General features: G+C 37.4%; 1 protein-coding gene across 1 annotated transcript; it reads left to right on the forward strand.

The window, feature by feature from the left end:
- The first annotated feature begins 907 nt into the window (after window positions 1-907).
- On the forward strand, window positions 908-13,716 carry LOC113669677 (tRNA (guanine(26)-N(2))-dimethyltransferase). The gene is made up of 8 exons (XM_027185753.2): window positions 908-1,245; window positions 2,245-2,443; window positions 3,437-3,668; window positions 5,202-5,406; window positions 8,279-8,488; window positions 10,332-10,523; window positions 11,550-11,754; window positions 12,525-13,716. Exons 1-8 carry the CDS (start codon window positions 954-956, stop codon window positions 12,766-12,768), a joined length of 1,779 nt encoding a protein of 592 aa, XP_027041554.2. The 5' UTR covers window positions 908-953; the 3' UTR covers window positions 12,769-13,716.
- The last annotated feature ends 5,936 nt before the right edge of the window (window positions 13,717-19,652 follow it).

A 19,652-nucleotide genomic window follows, 5' to 3' on the forward strand; every position in this document is an offset into this window, starting at 1 on the left:
ATTAACATTACAAACGAACCCAACAGAACGACCTAACTTCACTAACGGATCCAAACCGACCAATCACGACTGACCTACGCCACTTGAGTCTTACAGCCAATAACATCACGGCAAAACTGACCAATCAGTGTACACAAACCGGACTAAGTACATTCGACTGACAACAACCTTTCACTTGACTCTGATGATGACTTCCGCTCAGGTTGTCGAAACGTCAGTCACCACTACCGACAACAGTCCTTCTCAGGACTACACTCACTCGGACGATCAAACTACACTATTACATGTTACCTCCGGGCTCAAACCATTTACTGTTGTACGTTAACAATTGAAGCGATCTACGGTATTAGGTTTGAGCTTTAAATAAATATTTTAAAGTTTACTCGAAAGATAAGTGTAAACTGTAATAAGCTTGGTTATTGTTTATGCGCAGTCCAGTACTTCAAGCCTGATACACCATAACACCACATTGCTTTGCGCCAATTAAAAACTGCAACGTAACGCCTATTGTGCACTTTACTGCGGAGAAAAAGCCAAGCAGAATTTCTGATTCTGGCCCGCTTACGACCAGAATAATTAGTTTGATTAGCTGGAAAGGGCGAAACAATAAAAGCGTTATAAGCGTTCGCAGACACTTACATGACCGTACGGAAAAAACCTAACACCGCTTAAATACCGAGATACAAACAGACACTATGATACACCTAATTAACCGCACAAGACCATGCAGTAATTTAATATTTGCTGAACTGCGTACCGCAGATATTTTTGCATTCTCCCAGAGGTCATAACTACTATACCGTTGACAAGGAGGCAAACTGACCCTGGGCTCGAGACTGGTACCTTTCGTTTGATCGAGGGCTCAACTTGTGGTTTTACATGACGTATTATATAACTTACAGACCAGCGGTTGACTTGTTGTGCGATTTCCCGAAATATCGATTATAATCCAAATGTCTTCGGGAAAGGTTAGCAGTGATATTAAGATAACAGAGGGAAAGGCAGAGATCTGTTTTCCTGATTCAAATTCTGTGTTCTACAACCCCGTTCAAGAATTTAACAGAGATTTAAGTACAGCAGTCATAAAGCTGTTTTCGAAGGAACGTTTGGAAGACAAGAGAAAACCAAATTTGGAAAGTACTTCCGATGGAGAAGACGAGGGAACGGATGAAACGTGTGAAGGACTTGACCAGGAGAAGTCTAATCCCAAAGTGGCATTATACTCAGGGAAAATACCCAGTGAACGTAAGTTTTGATCTAAACATTTTATAATTCAACTTTTAAGAAATTAAAAATTTCAAAACTATCTAAAGAAAACTAGTAGCCGAAACTTTTAATTTCAAATTTCACTGAGAAAGTTCCTCTAGAAGAACATTGTAATCAAATTTCTGAACAGTCGGAAGTTGGTTTCCATTGTTTACCTCAGTACACTTACCTACTAATACTCTCAGAATCACTTGATCGTGACTTAATCCTTCGACTGGAAGTCCTTTATTCAGTCAATTATAATTGTCCCGCCAATGTATAAATAAATAAGTTAATCTTTTTATGTACATATTGAACAATTACACACTGACGTGGAGGTGAATACTAGTGCATATTTACCTCACTCCTTTGCAGCTTGGTAAATTTCCACCTCTTTCACTAACACTGATGTGAATAATTGGGTAAAATTTCCACACAGCCCCATCCTACATTATGCATTCAGTTCTTGAACAGAGAAAACAATGACAAAAACAATACATTTCCGTTGGGAAAACAGATTTGTTTTACAATAGTATGGGGCTGTGCGGAAACTTTGCTAATAATTGTTTCAGTGTATACCACATAGAACCAAAAATTTGGTTTGTTCCTGTAATGAAAAATGATCACTTATCAAACTCTTAACAAGAAAAAGTGACTGAAAAACTGCAAAGTAACTAATAGGAATACTGAAAAATCCCCACTTTGTTTTGAATCATGCAGAAGTTTTATTATTGTAGTCAGATTTGATACTGGGATAATTCATTTATAATAAATAGGCATTTATCTCAAATTGTGGGGGCTCAGTAGATTTACAATTAGGTCAAGTAAAATCAAAGCAAATGGGTGGGTGGGAGGACCTATTCAAATGAAAAAGTGTAATCAGGGCTTCAAAATGCTACTCAAGGCTGCATCAGTTTAGACTGTTGTTGAAATAGGTTTGATTGACTTTACTTGATTTGATATGCACCATCAGTTCTGTTGTTTTATGTGATCATCAAGAAAAAAGAAATGATGGAATCACTATCCTGGAAGGTTTGTCAGCATCTGGTCTGCGTGCAGTGAGATATGCCTTGGAAGTGGCAGGTGTAAAGAGTGTAACTGCCAATGATATCAGTGCTGATGCTTACAAAATGATTCAGCAAAATGTTGAGCATAATAATGTGCAGCATATTGTAAAGCCAAGCAAAGAGGATGCTGGGTGAGTGTGTGTATACAGCATATTTAATGCAGATAAACAGGACTAAAGGTTATAATAACTAAATGAATGGGCTCTTGAAAAATTTGTGAAACCATCCATCTGCTTGGTTGATGAGCTTTTCTTTTGCTCCACTGTATTTTATTAAAGGGCAACTCAGCCCTATGAAACACAAAACAGCTAAAAAAATTGTGTAATGAAGTTAATGGCCACACTCAAAACTGAAGACACCTTCCATGATAAACTCTTTAATATTCCTCTGGAAAAGGTCACTTATAATTATGCAGTAAGTTCTTATTATGAATGCTTTTCAAAACTCTGCTTTCCACATATGAATGCCATATTTATGTACTCTGTCAAGTGTACATTCTTTGTAGGAGATATGTAGTTCCTTTCCATTCCTTGCTAATCCATCCCACTCAAAACTTCATTCTCCCTCCCCTGTACTAGACTTTTCCCCTAGAAAAAACCTAGACATTTCGAGTGTTAGCCCTTCATCAATTGCTCTGATGAAGGGCTAATGTTTGAAACGTCAGGTTTTTTACCATTTACAGTGGCTAATTTATGTTTTCAACTCAATTGTTAACACTAAATTACCTGCTATACTCTCCCACTGACGCAGCACCACAGTTTCTTTAGAAACTTACCCCTTTACTCATCTCCAGTTTGCTTTGGCCTAGGGTAGGTTTAGGGTTAGGTTTTTGCTACAAGTGTAGCTAGACTAACCCTTGAACAACTTGAAACAATTGAGTCACCTTTCGGGGGACTAGTCTTTAGCACCATACTGTACTACAAGATAAATAGAATAAATGTTCTTTGTCAAAGATATCTCATTGCTCTTGTACTCTGCCCAGTATGTTATCCACTAGGAGCCTTAAATTATTTGAATGGTATGTTACTGTGAAAACATAGGGCTCTAAAATTTTTCATCTTCATTCACAGCTGCAGTGTAGTGAAATAAACTTTTATTAAGAACCTTGTCAATTTCTCATGAAGGTTACTGATGTACAAACATCGTCATCCTCCTTCAAGTCGCTTTGATGCAATAGATTTAGATCCATATGGATCAGCATCAGTCTTTCTTGATAGTGCAGTTCAAGCTGTAGCTGATGGTGGCATTCTCCTGGTAACATGCACAGACATGGGGGTGCTCTGTGGAAACCATAGCGAGGCTTGTTTTGGAAAATATGGCAGTATGTCTTTAAAAGCCAAGTTTTGTCACGAGATGGTAAGTACACTACAAGTGTAGTTCAACCTACATTGTTGTCAAAGGTCATCTGATTAGAACTAATCCAGTTTAGCTCTTATTTGTTCAAAGAAGACATGTAAAAAATTAAGTAGGTTGTTTTTGCTTCTAAAGTTTGCAAACATTTTTTTTTCTGGTTGACTCACATGTTAAGTTAAGTGAACATGTTGACTGCTAGACATGTCAACCGCCAATACATGTAGTGAAACAGAGGCACCCCATGGAGTCTCAGGAGACTGGACTCAACTTTTTTCATGGGAAACTGTCTAGCACTTGCATGCTACAGACCTTGATTCAATTTAGTTTGGTGGGAAATTTTAATTTGAAGTTTTAGGTGGTTAGGTTTTGGTTTTGTCTTTGGCAAAGGAATGGCAGTAAGCATAGTCTAAACCTGTGAGTAGGCCTTCATTTTATTGCTTCAGGAGTCCCATAACTCTGCTTGCAGAAGGATTTGAGATGGGTCAGGGAGAGGTTTGCCAAGGGTCTGGCACAAATTATCGGTGCTATATTCCTCTTGTAGGCTGGTTTTACTCAAGGCCCTATACTTTCCCATTGGCACTTAAGAAATGCTTGAGACAAAAAGCTAATAATGAGTGTATACTTGCCTTCTTGTTTGCTTATGTCACACAACACACTCTCTCTCTCTCTCCCCAATTGTCCACCAATTGAGAGTTACGCGTGTAAGTTATATGTTTGATATGCAGTCATCTTCTGCATGTAAACCCACACACAACCCACAATTCCTGCAATCACTCTGATGTAGGGCTAACACTCGAAACATCAGCTTTTAAATGCTTTTTGGTTACTAATTTAAGTTTTCAACTTAGTTGTTAACACTAAATTATCAAATATGTTATGTCAGTCATGATTACTTGGTTTTGATCCATCTAGTTGCTAATGAACTACTGTAGCTCACAGAAGGCTTTAACTTACCTTTTCATTTTGAGGTTTAAACAAAATGGAGTTTTTTAAGATTTCCAGTCATGGAAGGACAGCGGTATTTAGTACATGACTGTGAATGTATGAAAATCATATTATGTGAATGCTTCCATATTCATGTCCTTATCTGCAGTTCACATATATGATTTTCATATATTTACAGTCATTTGTTTATCACTTCATGGGTTTGTATGGAACCAACACAATGACCAGCTCCCAGTTGGCTTGCAAGCCAAGTTGGTAGAGCTCTGCACTGGTATTGCAAAGGTCATGGGTTCAAATCCCATACAGGTCTGAATTTTTTTTCAGGCCTTATTTTCACTACTGCTCAAGGAGTGTTCATTACTGCAAAGATTGCTTTCATATTCATGTATTTAGTACCTTAGTTATCGCTAACACTGTAGACATTTTTGAGCTACCTTTCTATCCCTTGATTAAGACTGATCTTGTCCCAATGTAGCCCCTATGTCAGTCATTACCAGTACTAAATTCATGATTTAGGTTACAGAGCTATTTGCTTGTGACTCCTCATAAAATGTTACTCAATTCTACAAATATTTTTTCTTTTCTTCACAGGCTTTGAGAGTGTTGCTCTTCTCTTTGGAAACTCATGCTAATAGATACAAACGATACACTAAACCTCTTTTGAGCATAAGTGTGGATTTCTATGTACGCGTTTTTGTGCAAGTCTTTACAAGTGCCTCAGAAGTGAAAAGATCAGCAAGTAAAAACTGTCTGGTCTTCATGTGCATTGGATGTGGAAGTTTTCATTTTCAGCCAAGTGAGTGTAGTGAAAACTGTATTTTGAATGGATATGGAACTATTTTTCATAGTAACAAACACTACTTAAGCAGTAGTGGAAATAAGGCCTGAAAAAAATTCATGACTATGGAAGTAATCACTTCCTTATTCACTTCTTTATCTGCAGTTCACATAATTATATGATTTTCATATATTTACAGTCATTTATTCATCTCTTCACCAGTTTATTTGGAACCACCATAATGACCAGCTCGGGCTAGTTGGCTTGTCAACTCAGTTAGTAGAGCACTGCACCAGTATTGCAGAGGTCATGGGTTCAAATCCCATATGGGCCTGAACTTTTTTCAGGTCTTATTTTCACTACTGCTTAATTAGTGTTCATGATTGGGGAGATTGCTTCCATATCAATTTATTTATCTGCACTTTAGTACATGACTGTGAATATATGAAAATCATATATGTGAAGGCTTCCATATTCATGTCCTTATCTGTAGTTCGCATATATGAATTCCATATACATGTATTTACAGTCATTTATTCATCACTTCATAGGATTATTTGGAACCAACGTAATGACCACCTCTCAGTTGGCTTGTTAGCTCAGTTGATAGAGTACTGCACTGGTATTACAAAGGTCATGGGTTCAAATCCTGTACAGGCCTGAATTTTTTTCTAGGCCTTATTTTCACTACTGCTTAAGTAGTGTTTTGTTACTGAGAAGATTGCTTCCGTATTAATTTATTTATCTGCAGTCCACGTAATGATTTTCATATATTTACAGTCATTTTTCTTTTGCATGCAAGTTAATTATTTGTGCACCCAGGTATAATTAGTTTCCATTACAATTAAGTTGCATATTTCATTTTCTTTTTTGCTTTTTTGTGCCAAGCAGTCAAAAAAGAATGTTGTGATGACTGATTCAAAGTGCTCATTGATATGAAGTGTAACTGCCAGTAGTATTGTTTCTTACTGTATTGCATGCCCTAGTTACATGAGACATTCAATTTAGGGTAGAACTGATTGCCATGGTTTCTACTTTTTTGTGTGTTGTGTTTTTGTGTGTTGCTAATTTTTCAGTAGAGTCTTAAAATTTTGTTTCATAAAATTAAGTATTGTTCGTTGTTTTTATTTGAGGTTCAGTGTTAATTGCATCAAATGACATGCTGTGTTCATCATTATTGTTTTTTGAAACTGTCAAGGGACTAATGGATATCCAATCAAAGTTTCATCTTGTCTTGTTATCTGGCAAACAGTCCTTGAAGTGGGACAAAAAAATTACTGAAAGATTTTCATTTGAGTCTAATACCCACACTACAGTGAAAACCATTCAAAGTATCACATATACTTTGACACTTGCACAAGCATCTTTCACCTTTAAAAACTTACAATGCATTGTAATAAAACATGCTTTCCAAATGGAGTGGGAAAAATTCAAGTTTTCCAGTAAACCCTATGCCAAAGGGGTATTTTTTCCAAGAAAGTAAAAGCAACATGAAATTCAGCAGAATGTGTGCTACACAGCACACGAGCTTTGTTGAACACAAGTATGCCTTTTGGTACACATTCTATCTCACATGCTGCACATGCAGTTTGGCCCACTGATTGAAACAAAACTAAAAAAAAGGTTTCAGTGACACTCTTTGTTTTTCTTATCTAGGTAATATGTGCTAATCTGAAAATTTAAGATAAGTTTAGCGGGCTGACTCATGGCACACATTCCTGTGCCTGACCACCCTTTTAACCTATTTTCCTGTTGACAAGCACAAATACAGACAAGGAAAGGGGACTTCCAATGTTGGGTGTGTTAATTTCCTTATCTGTTTATTTCAAGTTATTTGCAGAAAAGCTAAGACTTGTGGTAATACTAATTGAAGTGGTCAAAAATGTATGATAAAGTTCAACTCATGAAGTTCTAAGTAAATACTTGTATAATCAATCTTATGGCAAGTACATTGGTAATAGGGTTTCAGATAATGACAATTACTACAACAATGAAAATGATGGCCCTCTAGATTTCTTGGTATGATGAAAATGACAAATACATGTACATATAATAACTCCTTGTTCTATGTTACATTTATGCAAGATTTAGAATGATCATAATCATTTAGGGAGTTAAAAATGTAAAGGGAGAAAACCCTTCTACTTCCATATTTTTTTTATATGCGAAATGATAAGAATCATTTTAATCTATTTAATTTATTTCAAAATTGTTGGTGCAGTGACATGGTTTGTTACTTTTGGTGTCCTATATTTGGAGACTGAAACATTCCAAGGAGATGTTGGTCCAACTTTTCTGGCTTACTGATGTAATAGAATTTTCCAGTACTGTCTTTGAGAAGTTATTGTTTGTTAACGGCTCAAAGTATGTGTTTGCACCAATGGCACTTTCTAGAATGCGTAGAATTGTATTTTTGTTAATCATTTCTATGAGTTTTAGAGTCGGCCAGTTAGGGGGTGTGATTTGTCATAGCCTAGGACGGGAAATTCCCTCGACACAGAGTGGCTTTTGCAATTTTTTGTTATAAGATTTACTGGACTTTCAGTATTGGGGGAGAACCACGGGTAATCTTCTCTGGTTCCTATGCAGAATTCCATGGCCCTAAGCTATTTTCTATTCAGACTGGTAAGGCGAACTTTTCACTAATCACATAGTGCTAATTTTTTTCCCATTTCAATCCTTACCCAGCACATCTGTTAACAATGTATTAAACGACTAAAATTACCATCTGCTCCTGAAGGGGACTTGAAATTCTCAGTTATATAAATGTATGCTTAATTTTCTGGGTGTGATCAACTTGTGAAATATTAGTTTCTTAACTCAGTTAAAAATTTTGGTGGACTTCTATACGAGTTTTGTTATTGAACACAAATTTTGTCGTCTTTGCTAGTGGGCCGCTGTATTGAAGAAGGTCTTAGCAAGAAGTACCCCCCAGCCATTGGTCCTCCAGTTGGATCCTCATGTGACCAGTGCGGTAGGCAATTCCACATGGGAGGACCCATATGGAAAGAGAAAATTCACGATGCTGAGTTTGTAGAAAGATTGCTCAAGACTGTGAAGGAACAACCTGGTCTGTTCAAGACATCAGAAAGGATAATTGGTAAGTAACAAAGAAATTTCCGTTCCTTCACATTGATAAAGGTTAGTTAGTGATTTCTGCTTTTCGTGCTTCTTGACTTTGTTCATTCTCCCTCAGTGAGTAGTGATCTTATCACATTTCGACATCTTTTGTGATTGATTACTGAGCAGACTTGGGATCTTTTCAAAGCATAGTAATATAGTTCGTCTCATGATGTAGTCACTTCCAATGTGGATCGCAACGTTTTGACTGCATGTTGGTAGTCTTCTTCAAGTGGTGAGGTGGGTGGAATATGCGTGACCTTTTGAAACATTATACTTCACTCTCTCTGCCTGTTCTTCAACAGCTGTTTATGGTGAATTTGTGAAGATGCATTCCCTCAGTGATCAGCTGTCGCATGGCTCTTCAGTTAATGTATTTCTTGATCCCATTTTGGAATTCCTGTTCCACTGTCCTTATTTATTTTGTTGGGGTAGTCTAATTCGGATTTCCTCCTTTATCTTGTATGTGCAATAATTAGGATCATGATCAATAAGGTTTACTTCTTCACTGAACGAGTGGTGTCCTGTGTTGTGGGCGTGTACTGAAATGGCAGAGGTCTGTGTCTTAACAGTCGGTTGTCTCTTTTTCATGCTCCTTGATTATGTCCTGCGTAGGTCTTTCAGTCTCACCAATATGATCTGGGCCAGTGGACTTAAAATCTCAGAAGTGTGGATACTGACAATCATTAAACACAACACCATGAGGATTGTGTAACAACGGAACAGTATGGAAACAAAGCTCCAAAAAATACACTGATGAAAGCTATTAAATACCTGCTAATCGTAACAGAGCATAAGGGTGCCACGTATCCTGTCAATATCAATGCCTGAAAAAGACTAGAAGTATGCTTTCGAAACATTGAGAGCACGATCCCACTTCGTGAGATAAGTGATGGTACTTCAATACCAGTTTGCGATAAATAACGATAACCTTTCCATCTTGCTACTCGCAAATTTTTCAGCTTCTTTTTTAATCCAGAAGTCTTTCAGTATTTTAGAAAGTCTTTCCAGCATTAGTGTCATTTGGTGGATTTGGTGTAGTTAGGTGTGGAACTAAGCTCTTCACTATCCTCTGAATCTCATGATAAAAAGAAACCGAATAAACAAAAACTCTCTCCTCCCCAGGTTTGTATCCTGTAAAGATTATTTCATCCTTATTCCACTATGTTATGCTTCCATTTCATCATCATAATTTGGCCCATTCTCCTACGATAGGAAATTTGTTACTCGTACAATACTTTGAATCGAGTGGAGGAAGTTTGGTGTCGAATATCAATATGTCTGTGGGACAAGACAGCCGTTCACCCTTAAGGTTATACTATGATTCCTCAGCTTTCTTCCGGTGGCAGTTGTTTGAACAATTGACTGAGTTACCACGGAGGTACCAATACGAAACTCTTGACTCAGCCATTGATTTCTTGCGTTACACTAAAACAGCAGCTGAACCACGCTAATGCTTCTCGCTATTTGGGTGTGTGTGGCCGCGTTACGGAACTGTTTTCAAAATGACGGTGCTGGAGGCCTAATTTATAGTAAATCTGAAAGTAGTTATTGAACGCTTAAGTTACTCATTGGAATTTCATATCACAGTCAGAACTAAGTTTTATTAAATCTTTTTTGATGTTACAGAGAAAAGTTACACGGTTTCATAAAGCCTACTTCTTCTTTAACGACCTGAGCGGAAGTTATCATCAGAAATTGTAAATTCTTATAATAACTTTCACCTGGAAGGTCAGACGAGAGGTTCAACTTTTACCTCTAGGTTCAAACCATTTACTGCGATGAAAGTTACGTGTAAAAATTTAATTTGTTTTCCTGTTCAGGACTGTTGAATGTTATCCATGAAGAACTACCTGACTGTCCTCTATACTACAGTGTGGATCATCTCTGTGGAGTTCTTCATTGTAACACACCTTCTCTTGTGCAGATCAGATCTGCTCTACTAGAAGCAGGCTACAAGGCTTCCAGCTCTCATGCGTGCAAACAAGCACTCAAAACTGATGCTCCTCACAGTGGTATGTACAAGAGAGGCACACCTAAACGATGAGGCTATTTGTTCAATTTAACTCATTGAAAAGGGAACATTATTGTCCACATTATTGTCCACATCCACATTACTGTAATTGATTGCGACGAATATTTTCATTTAACATCACAGTAAACATTCTTCCACCCAGTATATTGTAATTTTCGTTTCTGTTGCTGAAGACGGCGAATTTTAGCGATTTGTAGGCTTCGGGATTGGACCATCAAGGGTGTAAAGCTCAGTTTTCTGTCTATTACAAAGCGGTCCTACGCCAAGGCAATTTTCACCTACAAACTGCAATCGTATGAGGTCTAAACAATGCATGAGGAAATTTAAAAGCCTAAGCTCTCTTTATGTATCACCACATTTGAAACTCGTTAAAAAAGTTTAGAACTTGAGTCCAAATAAAATCGAGAAATTGAGAAGTCAAGAAATTGAGAAGTCAAGAAATTGAGGCTCAATAAATGCGTATTTGAACTTTCGCGTGCCTGCTGAGACTTACGTTGTTCCATTCATCTTTGATTGGGTGATAATGAAAAGTACAAAGGGCATCAGTATTCCCATAGATTTATTCTAAACTCAAATGTACAACTGTTCACAGCATTTTTGTGGGCTCCCTTTATTAGTTGGGTGTATTTTATTGTCACTTGTTCTAACCTCATTACGAATGTTGCTATATTCAACCCAAACAAGAGGACATGAGCTGATGTCCTCCTGGCTGCCAGTGGTTAAAATAGTACAAAATTGAACCATGAAGATAATTAATTCCATTTAGCTTGATCCAAGTTTTAATGCTATTGTTACATGTAACTTTATAGCGTCACAATTTACAATATGCAATATCGCAATTTTTTGTTCGGACATAAAGTTGCTGCTGGTGGATCTGACCCCGAAACTTGGAGTTCGGAGGCGTGATCTTTGTTGTTTGTCTTAAGTCCACAACCAATGCTTAAAAAATTGACAATTCTATAATACAACGACATTTTATGCAATACACTATTTTTTCTACTATTAGTTGTGTGGGATGTCATGAGGTGTTGGGAAAAACTTCACCCTGTAAAACGAAGGAAAGAAAATTCTCCAGGTGCAGCCATTCTCAGCAAAGAACCTGCCATTCAGGTGTCGTTCAAAGAAAAACCTGAAGCAAACCCTCTGTCAAGAAAGAATAAGCTTCTGAGATATCAAGCGAATCCTGAGGCCAACTGGGGACCAAAGCCTAGGTATGTAACACAGTTAAGCATTAGTGGTGATTTCGTCAGGCATCCTTTGTCCTGCGTGAAAGCTGCTGCACATCTGCATGGGTATTGAGCTTAATTTCTGATAATGATACACTTTAAAATTCTCTGGGTTTGGATGTGGTTAGCTTTTAATAAGTTACCCTAAATTTTCCTTGGTTCTCCTCCAAATCCTTCCATTCTTTGAAACTGCCACAGGTACCCTTTCTCTTTGGTCAGATTCGATGCCATTCGATAAGTGGGCGAGCAAAATCGTTAAAAGTATCTCATTTCACCCACGTTTTAAAAGGGAAACCTGATTTGCAGGATAAGCATTAATGTGCAGAGCGATGTGCGTTGCTTTCTTGCCATGGTTGAAATTTCCTCACGTCAATGCCAAGTTATTGACGTGAATGAAATGCGTTTATGCCAACACTGAAAAAGCAAATCATGGGGTTTGACAAGAAGAGGTATGGCTGTGTGAGATATCGAAAACAATGCTTATGGATTCTCCCAATTTTTTTCTCTGCCAGAGCCACGCCATTTTTCGATCATTGTCATTGCCGAAAGCCTGGCTCTACCTAACGCTACCTACACTTTTGCGTTCATAATTTTGTCCCAAGTCAATGTTAATCTGCTCAGCCACCACATAGACATCTGTACTTGTATGAAAAGATGAAGAACTTGTTAATACTATAGATGTGTAAGTCAAATTGGAAAAGACTTGGGTTTTGTGATACTTTATATTAATATGAGTTCGTTATGTTAAAACGTAGGGCAAAGAGGAAAAAAGAAACAGAGACAATAGAGGATAAGAGGCAGCGTCTACAAGGACGAAGGACTCCAGAAGAAGACAAAGATTATTACAAACAATTTCCTTGTAAGAAATTTCGACTTGGAAAGTGTGCGTATGGTGACGAGTGTAAATATTCGCATGATGTAAACCTGTACATTAGGAAAAGTAGAATTCCCCGAAGTGATGATGACTGCTCAGCGGTGAATATTGGAGAGTCAAGTTGAACTGTTTGATGATCTCTGAACACTTTCTTTAATCTTTTGAAAAATAAAACGCTACGGAAAAGGCATTCTTGACACACGTAATGATTCTATAAGGTAAGCAGAAGGGCGGGTCTTTGTGAATAGCCCGTTCGGATTTTTCCGGATCCGGTTAGTTAGCCGATTTGTTTCAAAATGGCGGCTTTCGTGGTCATAGTTTTGAGCTCATTTGAAGACTTTTTGAACGGAATCTCAAAGACCTGCGAGTGATAAATTTTTGGTTGACAGAGCATACTTGACCTTTAAAGTTGCGTTAGCAATACGAGATAGATTTCAATGTCACAGTGAACTACATGGCTGTCAGTGAGTTTTTCTTTTTTTTACGTTACAGGCGTCAGAATCATATTATTTCACTCTCAATAGTCAATGCCACCTCACTTTTTGTTAGACATAAGTTAACTTTGGCACGACTTTTTAAAAAAATTTCTGTTTTTAATTTTTCGGCAGGACTTTAATTTCCCGCCACAACTTTAATTTTTCGGTGCTACCTTAATATTCTGGTCTGTTATTAAAACAGTACCCACAAATGAATGCCTGTGCAGTGATCTTCGCAGTGATGAACACTACTTAAGCAGTTTTATTCTCTTTTCTTTTTTTTTTCAGGCCTTATTTTCACTACTGCTTAACTAGTGTTCATTACTGCGAGGAACACTTTCATTACGTATATGATTTTCTAAATTCACAGTCAGTACCTACAAATGTTTACCTTAAGATTTAAATGTCATCTCGTCCAAATTTTTTATGGGCTTTGGTGGATACATTAACTGTCAAGTTGTTTTGTGTTAACACACAAGGTCATAAGCAAAGCAGTTTTCTGATGGTACAAAAAGAAACAAAATCAAAGCGATTATTCTTGTTAGTAGGAAGTCCAACTTCCGCAGCACATTAAAGTTTGTTAGTATTTTCGTGTTAGTGGGACTAAGATGACTGCTACTAAGCTCACTACCTAATTCTTTGGGCTCAGAAACAACTACATTAACATTTACAGGCTCTTCAACTAGATTACTACTTTTCTCTGCATAAGGCCTCAACATATTTCCATGACATAACTGTGTCTGTTTTCGCCTATCTGGAGTGACTATTATGTAATTTGGATCGTGTAACTTCTTCACAGACATAGGGACCAAAGCATCGAGAATGAAGTGTGTTACCAGGCACTGGCAACAACACAAGAACCTTTTGACCTAGCATAAAGTCACATTCTTCAGCAACTTCGTCATACTTCTTTTTCATAGACTTCTGAGAGTAGACTTTAGCTAACTCACAAGCTTTAAAGAGCTTAGTGCAAAAATCTGAGACATACTTCTAAAGATTGATGGGCTCAGTTACACAACAACTTTTCTTTAACAGAACAGTCTAAAAACTTACAACACCATAGTTTGATACTATTACATCCTAAATACGTGAGGTATGGCATGCACGTCAGCATGAGTAAGAATTCTAGAAATTTCAAGATATTAATCTGGCAGTTGTTATCCATAACACGGTCAGTCACGGGAAATGGTAGATTGACCACTAAGGGGCAGGTTGACTGCTAAATACAGGTTTCACACACTAGGGTTATTATAAAAAGCAACGCCACTTTATGCAATAATTGACTACTCGATGTACAGAATCTTGCCCGAAAATTCTACTTACTTTGATTTTGGCTGTGAAATATGGATTAAGAATTACTTGAAAGATTATTATTTGTTTTATTTGAGAGGTTCCACTTTCAGTTACCATTCAGTACAGGTGGAGGACAATAAAAACAGGCCGTTGGGACTAAGTAGAGGGTGACCGTGACTGCTTGATAGAGGTGACTGCTTAAATAGAGTTGAAAATTACAGCGATTAATGGGAAACAACTTCCTGACTTTGACAACTGACTGCTAAATTAAGACCTTTCAATACAGTGCCGTTAAATACAGGTTGGACTGTAACTCAGGAAAACTCGATGTGTTCAAGAGGGAACGTGACCATGGGCAGCTGTCGTTCCGCGGGTCGACGGTTGTCAGATTAGTTTGTTTACTTTTTTTCGCTGGGTAAATAGTGACTATGTACAAGTATCATTATCATGAGTTCATTTGGCTTCACCATCGCTTTGTATTAAACAGATTTTATTACAAGAGTTTAACTAGTTCTTAATGCTTCAAATAACGTCGTTGAACGTCAGGGGCTTGAGCAACTTCAAGAAATGTAGGGTACCACTTTTTACGTGATCTAGAGGAATGAAATCTGACATCATTTTTCTTTAAGAAACTCATAGTGCAAAAGAAGTGGAAAGACAATGGGAACGTGAATTGGGAATTAAGGCGATTAAGGAATTCTAGAAATTTCTAGGACGTCGAATATTCCGTATTAACTCTTTGTGTGCCAAACAAGGATAGTTGACCACGCAATTTTTCCACAATGTTGCAGCAGTTACTATTGGAATTTGGAGTTTCCCGTGAGGATTGTTACTGGCGGAGATTTCAGTTGTCTACTGAATCCTCTTATGGATAAGAAAGGTGGTACTTTGATTCCACACACACCTGTAATTCAGACAAGTTATAATAATAAAAAATAATTCCTATTGATAGCTTACGAGAAGATTTTACTTTACACGACAGTTGGAACATCAGGTGGAGAGTCAAAATCGCTGTTGTTGTTCTGCCGGTAGGCTTCATTATTGGTTGACGTCGTCTTATCTTTTTGATACCGTAAAAACAACATTAATATAATCGGGGGAGTTAAAACAGACCATTTTGCAATCACAACTGAAATTCAAACTTTCAGAAAATTAAGTCAAGGGCTAAGGTGTTTGGAAGCTGAATGTTTTGTTGTTACTGAACAAGGATTATATTGAAGTAATGAAGCGAAATATTCTAATATGGTCTAGCGAGCCTAAATCTAATTTTGATAATTCACAAATGCCATGGGATTAGCTAAATTATAAAATAAGCGAGTTTTCTGTAAGCTTTGCTGAAAAAGGTACAAAAGAAAAGAGCGGAAGAGAAACCAAATTTGAAGCAGGAATTGGAAAAGTTTAAACCGCTTCATGAGATTCATCCGACTACGGAGACTTTAAATCTGATACAAAAAGTTCAAGCAAACCCAGAGTCTTACAAAGAAAAAAGAATTGATGGAATAATTGTTAGGACTAGCATGGAGGAAATTTAGAAAATACGAAAATTAAATCAGAGTGGAACTATCACAAAGGATCCCTATAAAATATTAGAAGGTCAAATAAATTTTTACAAAGAATTATACTGTTCAACGACAAAAGACCTTTAGGGCCCCGAAAGTAGTTTGTTTTTTGACAACCCAAATATTCCGAAACTCACAGATGATTTGAAGAACTTATGGAGGGTGAGGTGACAATTAATCCTTTAACTCATGAGAGTGGCTAGCATCTAATTTCTCCTCACCAACGAATCACACATTAATGTCACGAGAATAAAGGAAATGATCACCAACTAAGGAAACTCTTGATTTTTAGGCAAATTCTCCTTGTCAGCACATTGGTAAATGTACGGAAAACAGAATGAAGACCATGAATACTGACATTAGGCCAAGGAAGTTTCAAGGACTTTTAGAGATAATGAAGGCCCTGGTAATAATGGTGTACTATTTAAGTTCTACGAAAAATTTTGGTCTACTGTCTGAGTTCTACAAAAAATTTTGGCATCTCTGCGAAAGTTTGATAAACTCTTTTCATGCTGCTTTCGAATCAGAACTTTGTCCATCTCGCAGAGGCAGGCAGTCATTACGTTAATCGATAAGAGAGATAAAGATCGTTCTTATTTGAATAATTGAATAAATTCTACCCCTTATGGTATGCATAGTCATGAAAGTGGTTATGTGGAAGGAAAGTATGTTGACGAAACAAATGGAATGTTGCATGACTGAGTCATGCAAGGTGAGGCAAGTCATCAACCCAAGCAAGTCATCGACTTTCCTGGGTGTGAAGCTTGATTGTAGACTTTCATGGTTTGAAAATGTTTCTCAAGTCAGAAAATCTGTTTAAAGGCAAAAGGTTAAAGCAATGAAACGAATAAAGTATCTACCTCTAAAGACTTCTTTCAAGACAATAATTCGGAGTCTAACTTCTGTATTTTAATTTGGGAAACTGCTCTACAGCCCCTTTTTCTTCTCTGGAATTGACACATTCGAGAGCAGCGAAAGTTATTTTCGACCTCGATTCGTTTATTTCTGATGCTGATTGTCTTTTGAATTCTCACTGGCCCTCTGTTTCTTGTTTTTACGAAAAGTCTGTCCTTGTATTTATGCACAAGGTTTATTTTGATTCCCTGTCTTTTTGGCCCGATGAACTGTTTTCGAAGAAAGACACTGGTAAATCTCTACGAGCTATAGAGATGTTTACACCCAAACCTAAGCCTGAGGTCGGAAGAGATTCCTTAAGGTACAGAAGACCCCTCATATGGATCTATATGAACAAAATGAGTGATGTTTCGAGTAGTTTAAATAGCTTCAAAGCTTTTATGAGAAAATTAAAAGCTGACCTGGAGGCTTTCTCTTTCAACAAAGAAGTTGCCACTGTTACGATGAAATCCAAGGACTTTAATTACTTTTAACATTGTTTGAGCTTACCTTACAAATGAATGAACTGCGAACTTTTTATTTGCATCTGTAAATAGTTTTACTTCTTATAATATTCTTAATCATATGTATGTAGGTCCACATCAGCCTTTGGCTGCCCTATTCTAACCTACTCAAATAAAGTATGTTAAGTATGTAATTAAATTTGCAAAGACTAAGGATAGAAGTGGTATTCTGGCATTTCTTGACTTTGAGAAAGTGTTTGACAGTATTGAATGGAACTGTATATTCAGACGTTTTGAAGATTTTGGTCTTGGCCTTGTTTTTAGGAGATGGGTCTTATTTCTATACTCTAATGTATCGAGCTGTATTTAGTAAAAACGGTTTGTATTTAGATTATTTTATATAAATAGAGAGAGGAGTCTGACAAGGGGACCCTTTCCGCCTTATATATTTTTATTGCGGTGGTAGAATTATTGCAATTAGCAGTTAGGGCTAATGATAAATTTCGTGGAATTAGTATTGGGGACAGTGTAATAAAGCTACTACAATACGCAGACAATACAACTGGGGTTTTAAGAGACGAAGTCTCGCTGAAGATGTTATTGGAGATACTAAAATCCTTTGAAAAAATTTCAGGCTTAGATCAACCTCTAAATCTGAATATATGGGTTTAGGAGGAGATCGCGGTCAGAAGGGTGATCTCTTTGGTCCCAATTGGCCTATTCGGCCTACACGTCCAGGGGTTTATTTAACTTATGATTATGATGATTTATTAAGATGAACAACGTCTCAAGTAAATTAGAAAACACAGCAAATTGGTGGAAACGAGAAGAGGTTAAACTCTATATGGTAGGGCTCAGGTAATTAACTCTCTTCTTTAGCCCAAGCTAATCTACGTAGCAAGTATGTTTGTTTTTCGGAAGAAATTATCAAATAAATTAATAGAATTGTTTCTAACTTTCTATGGACAAGTCAGGATAGGATTGTGAGAACATTGTGAGATTGTGAGATTGAGAGTCTTAGATTTTGACCTCATTGCTTGTAAGATCTCTTCTATCACGGATAAAAAGGTTGTACAATAGTTAGAATGCTGGCTGGAAGTGTTACCTCAATAATTTGCTACAGCTTATGGAGGATCTTTTCTCTTCTATTGTGATTACGACCCAGAATACTTTAATATTTCAAATGTTATTTTATGCAGAACTGATTCAGTTCGGGGCAGATTTCAAATGAAACAGTAGTAAAAATATCATGATAGATGGGAAACCGGTATTTCACTACACTTTTTTGATAAAAACAGAAAAATATCATTTCAGTCGGTCAATTAGGTTTCTTAAAGAGCAATTTAGCCTCTGGATACTATTAGAAATGAAAAGAATATAAAATGCAATCTCCTACAAGGGGTTGTGAGCAGCTATCCTAAGTATCTTAAGGCATGAGGAAGATGATGTCATAAAGGGCGAAAAACTGGGTTTTTATTTTAATGATACTCTTTTTGATACAGGGGTGACCAAATGCAAGCGTCACTCTAGCATGCTTAAAGAGTTAAAAACTACCCTACCCTTCCCTACCTTACCCTATCCTACCCTCCCTACCCTCCCTACCCTACCCTACCCTACCCTACCCTACCCTTGCCAAAACCTCAGGATGTCACACAACTGTTCAGGAGGGTCAACAAGAAGTGCCTCCGTCTAAAAGCACCTTGAAGTTTTATGTCAATGACAAGGATGTATGGGTCTGCTCTACCACAGTGGGACAAAGGGTTTGTGGCACAATCACTGAGCGAACGAGTCCATCTCTTTACAAGGTAAATAACCAGACCTGGAGGCGCCTTGTGAAGAAACTGCAGGATAGCTACCTTGCCCCACCTAGAAAGGAAACAAATGATTGTTTTGTTCCTGAGATAGGGAAACACGTGATGCCTGTAGTTCCAGAGACCGAGCAGAAGGAAGCGCCAACTCAGTCCTTAAAAGCCAACCTAAACCGAGCCCTGAACCAAAGTTGATTACCACCCACCCACCACCCACAAGTTTTAATGCTACCTGCCAGATTGCAGGACTTTACTTGCGCTTTAGGAGGACTTTATTTGTGAGATTGCTGGACTTTGTTCGCAAACCAGAGAACTTTATCTTATTTCACTTTCATCTTGTTTTATGTGTGTTTTGTAAGTTCACATTTTGAAATCTAAAAGGGAAGAAAATTGTTAGATCTTTCCGTTTGGGTTTTCTCATACCCCATATAACGTTTTGCATATTTGGGCTGTCCACGAGGTTGAAGTTGAAGAACTATAGAAAGCCCCATCAACACACCGCTCTATACCGATTT

The sequence above is a fragment of the Pocillopora damicornis genome, chromosome 2, assembly GCF_964200805.1.
Source record: "Pocillopora damicornis chromosome 2, jaPocDami1.2, whole genome shotgun sequence".
NCBI lineage: Eukaryota > Metazoa > Cnidaria > Anthozoa > Scleractinia > Pocilloporidae > Pocillopora > Pocillopora damicornis.